This window comes from Crocodylus porosus, unplaced genomic scaffold (genome assembly GCF_001723895.1).
Source record: "Crocodylus porosus isolate Cpor-Errol unplaced genomic scaffold, CroPor_comp1, whole genome shotgun sequence".
Lineage (NCBI taxonomy): Eukaryota > Metazoa > Chordata > Crocodylia > Crocodylidae > Crocodylus > Crocodylus porosus.
This window is the reverse complement of record NW_017728918.1, coordinates 44364460-44373937: the sequence shown is the minus strand read 5'-3', so window position 1 is coordinate 44373937 and position 9478 is coordinate 44364460. Positions and strand designations below refer to the sequence as shown.

At 41.2% G+C, this 9478-nt stretch overlaps 1 protein-coding gene across 2 annotated transcripts in view; it reads right to left on the bottom strand.

Moving 5' to 3' along the window:
• Positions 1-9249, bottom strand: part of FAM83B (family with sequence similarity 83 member B) — a 91584-nt gene extending 82335 nt beyond the window's left edge. The window contains exons 1-2 of one of the 2 annotated variants that reach the window (XM_019537546.1): positions 9147-9249; positions 1504-2007 (exon numbers count right to left, since the gene is read on the bottom strand). In XM_019537546.1, coding sequence (XP_019393091.1) covers positions 1504-1947 — 444 coding nt within the window. In that variant the 5' untranslated portion in view covers positions 1948-2007; positions 9147-9249. Of the gene's footprint in view, positions 1-1503; positions 2008-9048; positions 9098-9146 lie in introns of those variants that run through there. The other variant, XM_019537545.1, reaches the window with a different exon arrangement.
• Between the last annotated feature and the right edge of the window lie 229 nt (positions 9250-9478).

The following is a 9478-nucleotide window of genomic DNA, read 5'->3' as shown; positions in this document are numbered from 1 at the left end:
TCTTTAAGAGGAGGTTGGATGAACACCTTGCTGGGGTCGTTTGACCCCAGTACTCTTTCCTGCCATGGCAGGGGTTCGAACTAGATGATCTACTCAGGTCCCTTCTGACCATAGATACTATGAAACTGTGAAACCTTGCAAAGACTGAATCAATTCAGCCTCTGACTTTTTGACTATCTGTACTTAGCCTGCCTGTTAGGCACAGCTGGACTCCAGCTCAGACTGGGTGCTGTCCTGTGGATGGAGCACATGCCACGTAATTAATATAAACAAAGAACCTTAAAGTTATGCCTTTTGTGTGGACATTTTACTTAAGTTACCCATTAAAGAAACATTTGATAGGCTCATACATCGCACCGTAAACACATAAGCATTTTTATGTTTCTGCTTTCATTTTAAAGACTCTAATTAAACTGTAAGCAATTTATATTGTACAGGTACTTCTGTATAACTTTACTACAATACACAAAACCATGATAGAACCATCAGAATGGAAAGAACCTCCTGGTTCATCGAGTGCAGTCCCTTGCTGTACATTGATCAATCTCTGTATTAAAATTACTTAGGTTTTTGTCCCCGCTACACTCATGGGAAGTCTGGTCTAGAAGCTCATTGGTCTGAGATAGAAACTTTTTTTTAACTTCCAGCCAGATGTAAGCATTTGTTCTGGTGCCAACAACATCCTTTAATAATCAGTAGGTTTTTTCCCTCTTTTGTTTTACATGCAGCTACTTGATGGATCTTGTCTATAGATCAGGAAGGATTTTTTCCCACTGTAAACTAAATCAGGCAGTTTGCAGAACACCATTCAGCTTTCTTCGATGTCTCATGTATTACCTATTTCTGGAGGCAGGATACCAGCTTTTATCATTTCTGTTTCCAAATTCATATTAACATAATCCTGTTTATATTTACCTCTCTTTTATGCTTTTCTGCTCTGTTTCTATGACCAAGGTTGGTATGAAAATAATAAAGAAGTCTTACTTCTTGAGCACCTGAAATATAGGACTCTAATGCACATGACATTGTTGCTTGCTTATAAAAACAGGCCAACAGACAAATCCTATGCATGAATGATCCTATAATTATGGGGGGAGGGGGGGATGTAGGGGAGAAAGTGGGATGATCTTGGAGCTAGACTGAAATACACCAACTGAGAATCAGGCCAATTTGTTTTTATAAAGTCATAGGCAGGAATGAGGTCAAAGCAAGGATCCACCAATAAGATATGGATTTTGCAAGCATGTATCAGCATCACACAGGGGTCCCCTTACAAGAATTGCATCTTCTTTTGGTCCTTTTATAAGTAGAATTACAGGATATGTGGCCTGTAATAACAAGCAAGTGGAAATAATGATGCAAGGTGACCCTTCCAACTTTACGTTTCCATGATAAACTTTTCTTGCAGCCAGAGATCTTTTTTCTACTGATATTATGAACAAAAATATTTAACGTATCAACCAAAGTATTTATTGCCATAGTCTTTAAATATAAATTATTTACCTTTCTTGCTTCTCTTATCATCTTCCTAATGGTTTCCTTTATTGTGAAAGGCTGTACTCGTGGTGGGTGAAAAAGCAGATCAATGTTTGTGCCACCAGAAATACCAGGCATGAGAAAGGGCCAACCCAAATCAAGGTTTGGAGCTTCTACATCTGATTCAATAGGCCAATAAGTTCCCGAGGAAGAAGCATCATCAACTGAATTGTCAGAGGAATAAACAGTGTTTGGAGGAAGTTTCTGAACAGTGTTCAAAATATAATTAATTTCCTCATCTGCGAGGAACTCTGTACATCTCTCCTTGGAAAGAAATTCTTTGTAGGCTTCTAAACCTCCTTCAATTAAAGCATCGATGGCTACTCGGTACCATTCCTTGTAATGAGGTTCGATGTAGTTCTCTGATCTGCAGTCTTCATGTAGGGATGAAAGCAGAGATGAGGTTTCCATTTTCACAGATATTTAGCAACAAACCTTTTAAACTTCCATTCACGTACTGATGAAATGTATCTAAAAAGATATAAAAAAATGAAAACAGTCAGAGTATTTTTTGCTAATTTGCAATCCAGAGAAATATAAAAATAAATGTAACGATGTACGATTCTAATGATATTATATTAAAACTCTCTATTCCACCTAGGAGTTTCAATATCCTTTGAAAATTGTCTTGAAGTAATTTTCTCAGACCCAAGTTAAGTATTTATTTTTGTCCCTTTTTACTGAAGGAGAAAATATCTAAGTGATTTGGTTATGTTCAGATGTGAAATCTGTGGTAGAGTTGACACTGTGTCCCAGATTTCCCAGTTCCATAAACCAAATCATACTCTATGAAAAGATAATATATTCAGTTGGCATTCATTTTTTATGTTTCAAAACTTTATCTGTGGTAATTGGAACATTGCTTGAACAGTCAAGAAAAATGTTTCACAACCCTCACCTGTCTCCCATTTCTTTACACCGTTTTTCATTTCTCCCTCACACACATACCTCCTCTTTGGCTTCTCTGAAACCACAGTCGTTGTCTTATCTACTCTTTTTCCCATGATGAGCTAATCCTTGTGTTGCTTATAACCAGGACTAGCCTGCCTCACTTCGATGAGTTATGAGGAACTCTAGAGAAGTTTCTCCTCCCACATCTTGTATCAGGCTCTGAATCAGCAATTTGATCGCTAGTTTCCACCCAGCTCACTCAGTGGAGTTCCTGTTTTTATCTTACCATGTGACCAAGAAGAAAAAGAAGAAAAGAGATTTTTCCTTGTTTTATTTCAGTTAAATTTAAAAGGAATGCTAGTGTTACTCTCTTAAAAACTCAAAGATGTGCAGGAATAAAGGATCACATTATCTTTCTTCATTTACCTACATGAAGAGCCACCGAATTTTCATAATTCCACAGTTTGCATGAAATCTGAAGTCTAACCACATTCACGCACTGCATTGTATGGAGGTAAGTAAAAACCTGCAAATTCCATGAGAATGACAAAGAATTTGCCAAGCATAACAGAGAGAAGCTAGATAGAAAAAACTTCCTATTGCCAATGACAATGACATGGGAGCTCACCTCATAATGAAATTCAGAGAAAGTTATCCTGAGGGGAACAAAAGCATCGCTCCCAGCTATATAATTGATCCAATAAACGATAATTACAGAAAGGCCCCATTCTTCCCTTAGTGTATGATGAGCAAATTAGGATACATGTACACAAGCACCAATAGAACATTAATATGAAAACCATCATTTGAAGCCAATTTTGCAATAGTAAATCATTTAGGCATGTTGAATACATTTACACAATGTGTAAATATATTTTCTCTTTATATGCAGATATTTCAAAGATGTTTTTACAACTTGTGAAATGTGCATTTTGGTCTGGAATCCATACTGGTAATATCCTAACCAATATTAAATGAAATAGAAATTGCTTTCATTTAACATTTGAGCTAAGCCTGGTGAGAAAAAAAGTTAAAAAAACTCTCTACAGAGGTCTGTGAAAAGTGAATTGAATTCCACTGAATTCCAAAATTCAATTCAATGTTCAAATATACCATCAATTCTGGATATTTGTATCTATGGATTTTCTGATCCTACAACCAAAGTCTTATGATGGAGAAAAAGATTACTGAATAGCTAAGAATAAGATAAGGGCAAAAATTCAGCCAAGAACACTGATGAAGAGTTTGCAAAATCTGAGGTTTAACAAAAAAATGGAAAATGGCTAATTTGATATTGCCGTCAACCTTTCACATGAGGGATTAAATCCGAATCATATCTCTGAGCCAGCAGGAAAAAAGATTTCTCCTGCACCTGGGGGAAGGAACATTTCTGTTTGCTGCTGTAATGCAGAAGCAAACTAAGGGGGCTTGATGGCTTTCTAGAGTGATAATTTGGATCTGTTAGAAGATCTGTCCATTCATTGACATATGAAGCAAATACAAAATGTTATGAAAGATGCACAGTAGCATTTACATACACATTGCATGTGTGCAGATGACTATACAGGGTGTAAAGGGTGGAGACTCAATTCTGTGGTACATAAAAGAGTACAGTAATTAAAAAGGACAAAATGAAACATGGAATGAAATTGTAATATTGAAATACTGAAAACAATGCCTCATAAATGAATTAACTGGAACAATTTGTTTCAAAATTATCTGAGACTTAAGAGTTAAAAATTACTGAGAAAACAGTGATCAGACTCAGTATTTGGGCAATGTACTGATGAGGCAATGAATGGATATTAAGCTGAACACCTATAAAACTCTTCTACAAGAAATCCACTTCTTGTATGATATTAACGACCCAGTCCAGTTTCCACTGAAATTAGTCTATCTCCATTATTTCTAGATCTGATTATACTGTGGCATAGTGCTCCTGGGAGTGGGAATTTTGCCACTGATTTCATGAGCTGCAACATGATTTGTGGCTGAGTCTGCAAAGATATGTGGGAAAAGAAATCCATTTTATATTACATAGCTATTGAGGCAATTATTAACTCTGTAATACCCATCAATAAGACAAGCATTTATATTTCTGCTAATATATTTTCTCTACAGCTCTAATACTTGTCAAGATATTCTGTCTTCAATTGTTTTTGTTAGCATCCATTGCTATTCAATTTATTCTGAGTACTCCAGGCATGGTGATTGATATGCAGTATATGAAGCCCCTGTTCTGAGGGTTTCATTGAAGGTTTGGTTTTCTTTTTTTTTTACTTAAGCATTAATGGGCTATATCTTCATTGGGTATTGATTTGTAATACTGCATTGAAGTTAAGGGAACCTCAGGATGATATATTTCCCTATTTTAAAATTTGAAATGAAGTCATAGTAAATTGACTTGTGCTTACTGTTTTTATTGAAGAAAACGAATACATTTAATGTGGCACCCAGGTCAAATGAAATAATCTGTACTCAGACATGAAAGAAGGATGTGAATATGATACAATTTTTTATCCAGAGAGGGCTACAAACTTCTGCTTTAGTGAATTCTGTCCTACATGAGAGTAATTACTTTCCACAGAAAACAAATTCTGCTTGCAAAAGATATCAGGAACGGTATATATTTATTTGAGAACCAAGATTTCCTATTTATTATCAGGAAGAAGACAGACTGCAAGACAAGTCAGACCTATGGAAAATTATAGTGCTGCATTAAGAACATGACTGTATGGTATGGTATATGAATTTAGTCAAAAAAAATCTCATATAGAAGTAATAGTATCAAATAAATATGGTACAAGGTCTAACTCCCTTGAAACCCTTATTTTCTTTCCTGGAAAATAATAATTACTTTGTGTTATAATAAATAAATAAATATTAATATTATTTTGTGTTATAATAAATAAATAAATATTATTGTGTTGAAGCAATATCCTAATGGAACTTTTATAATTATTGGAAGGTAAGGGAGAGAGAGAATGAGGAGATTTAGGTAGACCTGTTGTGTCTTGTAGTTTAAATTTCACAATAAAATACAGGTATATTTCAGCTGTCTTTATGAGGGTTTTTTTTTACTATCACTCATGATAGAGATACAATTAAGAAACACAGTTTACTAAATTTTTGACAGTTGTCTTTTATTTTTAATTTTAAATGCACTTTTTCAAATCTCTCTCATCATGTATATTGATTTTTGTACAGCAGCCTTGATTCTTGAAACATATACTCTCCAAATTAATATTTTCTCACATCAGCAGCTTTATTACTAATATAAGTAAGGTCCAGCAGAATCAGGCTGATGGTTTGAGGTTTCAGTAATCTACTTACACCCATCTATTGCTTTTTGGAGGTGCTGTCATGACTGTAAATTTGCAGACCGCATGTATGTATTTATATGGTTGACCAGCTGCTAGAAATTTGATGTCAACTACTTTTTACTCCAACATCTTCACTGTATCTGTATAAGTCAGTGATTTTTAACTAGGGTGCCATGGCACTCTGGACTGCTTTGAGATCCTTTCAAGGGTACCATGGGGTACTAAGTAAAGCAATGTTAGCACTGTTAGGTATGCAAACATAATTCACAAGATAAACCCAGATATTTCAAATAGGAATCTTTAGTGTTAAAAACGTTTTGATCCATTGTGGTCTTTCTCAGTTCTTTGCAACAGAAAAATTGCTCTATTATTTTTTCCATATTCAAAAAAATGAGTGAAAACTAAGAGCTGGCATTTTCAAAGGGGAGCCTCAAGTCTGAGGGATGCTATAGTCTAAAAAGTTTGAGAACTACTGATTTAAGTAATCCTGATGTCCACTGCATCAGACATCTTCATTTTGTAGACATGGGCATTATAAATATAATGATGACCAAAGAAGTATTTTCCTCCACAGAGTTGAAATGCACATATAATTGAATGACAAAAGGATTTGTGCTTCAGAGCATGTGCTCAGGCTAAAACAGTTGGTAAGCTCTGCATGGATCCTGCACAGACTTGCTCATCACTTGCTTTATATTAGCTATGTGCCCTGCCCTTTCCAGTGCTGATACAAGGAATATAGCAAGAAAAGACCTGCACTTTGAGAGGCAAGTAGAATTGTGTCTTTGTGGGAATGAATTTCCCCACCATTTTAGCTTTCAAAAGGGTGACAAATGAGTGACAAACAACCACAAGTACACCCAATGGAAAAAAGTCAAGAGTTCTACCCCTGCTTCAGTCATGCTGACTTCTATACACTGCACTCCAATTTTCTATGATTGTATGATTCTATACACTAAGGTAGAGATGGGTGGGAAATGATTTTCCTATCCCACAAAGAATTTCAAGATTTAAAAAATGCTCCTGTTCTAAATTGGGATGATTCCTGGAACAGTCATTTGAAGTCAGAATCATAGCATCATAGACAATTAGGGTTGGAAGGGAGCTCAGGAGGTTATGTAGTAGATCCCCCTCCTCAAAGCAGGACCAGCTCCAACTGTATCTTCCCACAAAAGGCTTTGTCCAGCTGAATCTTAAAAACTTCCAAGGATGGAGATTCCACAACCTCTCCGGGTAACCTGTTCCAGTGCTTTCCTACCCTCCTGGTGAGAAAGTTCTTCCTGATATCTAACCTAAACTTCCCTTGCTGCACCTTGAGACCATTGCTCCTTGTTCTGCCATCTGCCACCACTAAGAACAGTCTAGGCCCATCCTCTTTCAAACCCCGATTCAGGTAGTTGAAGGCTGCTATTAAATCCCACCTCAGTCTTCTCTTCTCCAGGCTAAATAAACCCAGTTCCCTCCGCCCTTGCTCAGACGTCCTGTTCCCCAGCCCTCAAACCATTTTGTTGCCCTCTGCTGAACTCTCTTCAGTTTGCCTATATCCTTTCTGTAGTGGGGGGTTCAAAACTGCACACAGTACTCCAGATGTGGCCTCACCAGACCTGAACAGAGGGTAATAACCACTTCCCTTGATTTGCTGCCACTGCAGCCAGCATATCATCTCCTATATCCAAAGTGAAGCCTTAACAACTAGCCACAAGCAAGCATCTCTCCCGCTTTCTCTGCCCGCCCCAAGAAAGACATAAATTTCAGATAAGTTCCTGCCAAATGTATCCATTTCGGTGAAATCAGCATTTTCAGAGGACAGTATGCCCACTGGTAGGTCTGAAGGAGACACAGCAGGCACAAACCTGTGGCTTGTCCCCTCTCTCCCATGTGGGTATGTGGGGGCTATTCCAGCAATATGCCATCCACCTCTGATTTGTGCAGTGAGAACCCTGGGCCTTGTCCAGCCTGTTACGAACAGAATTAACGGGTTTGATGTGCCCTCTGCTCTACAGTCACAATCAAAAGGTGCCGGGGGCACTAAACAGCACAGGAACACTTGCCTTCCCAATCCCTGCGGCACAGGGTTTGAATTACTCTTTGACTCTTGTGGGGGGAGGGTCTGAAAAAAACTATGCTGCCCATCATGATGCCCTAACACAATTGGAGACACCCCCCCAGCAGCACCATACCTAGACTCCTGGTGGCCCTGGGGTGAACTTTTAGTATCAGGCTCCCCTTCACCAGAGATAACAACGATAATAATTTTTAAATTACCATTTTGGGGCCCCCTTTGTGTCTGGGCCCTGGGTGGCCGCTTAGTTTGCCCATGCCCATGTCCAGCCCTGCCATCCAGGTTATGATTTTCAAATCTTATAGGGGAACTTTTGTCTGTTATTGGGGGGCTCAGCCCCCACCCTCGAGCTCCCCCATCATACAAACCCTGCTTGTGGCCCAGGGCAGTGGTGGCCTTAGGGCTGTTGGGGCTCTGGGAGAGATCAGATGGGCATCGCAGAGGACATTCCGGTTTTCTGCGGCTCGGTCCTCTATTGATACGAAACCCAACGCCTTTATGCCCTCTATTTTTCTCTTCAAGAGAATAATAGAGGGCATAAAGGCATCTGGTTTCGTGTCAATAGAGGACAGAGGACAACCAGACTGTCCTCTATGATGGACCACCCTAGCAAGAGTCATTTGGGGCCCCTTCCAGGTATGTGCTCAGGTAAATATTACCTCACCAGTTGTACCATGACTCTTTTTGCTATTCTTTGGGGGAATCAGATAAATGAGTGTTAAAACACAAATGCAGTCACATCCTTAGAAAAACTGCACCTCTTCCCACCCCCAAAATCTGGGCCACCTAAAGTGTGGGGCCCCGAGCGGTTGCCAGCTTGCTCTCCTCTGCCCAGGGCGACACTGTCACACCTCAGGTCCAAGAGCTTCCCCTTCCAAGCCAGAGAAGGGGTGAAGCGAAACTTTGTAAGCCAGGGCACTTTGAGGAGCGGGAAACAGGGGGAAGAAACGCCATGTGCTGCCCGAGTCCAGACCTCTGGCGACACGGGGATAGCGGCTGCCACGCGGGGAGGGAAGAGCGGGGCAGCCTGCTCCTCAGCTGTGGGAGCGGGAGAGGGCACGAGCCGCTTCTCTGTGCCATGTGGCGAGGGGGGACCCCGGCCCCGGCCCTCCGCGCCGCCCGCGCCCGCGCCCCGCTCCCGCCCGCGCCTTCCGCAGCCTCGCTCCCGGCCGGCGCGCGGCAGCGGCCCAGGGCAGAGGGCGGGCAGCGCAGCGGGCAAGAAAAGTCCCCACTTACGGTGCTTGTTCCCTGCAGTTGCAAATCGCCTCTGAAGCTTTTGGTTTTTCCCCCCCACCACCAGTTTCTCCCCCTCCCCAGCCCGAGCCGGCGCTCACCCCGGGCGGCTGGGACTCAAGCTGAGACACAACCCGTGGCAGGTATTTCCCGTCGCGCTCGGGAGCGCCCTGGGTGTGGAAACCAGTCGGAACATGTCGGCGCGGCGCGGGGCAGCGGGGCGAGGACTCGGTTGGACTCGGCAAGGCACGGCGCGGCCCGCTCTGCGCCGAGCAAAGTCCAGGGCTGCTCGCACGGGGCTTGTGCGTCTCGGGGCCAGGCTGATAAGAAGCGGCGGTGACACCCTGGCAGTCCTGAACCTGCCTGGCTTGTGCCTGGCACGGAGCAGCAGGCTGGGAGGGCACCTGCAACAGGCTGCCTGGCACATGGCTGC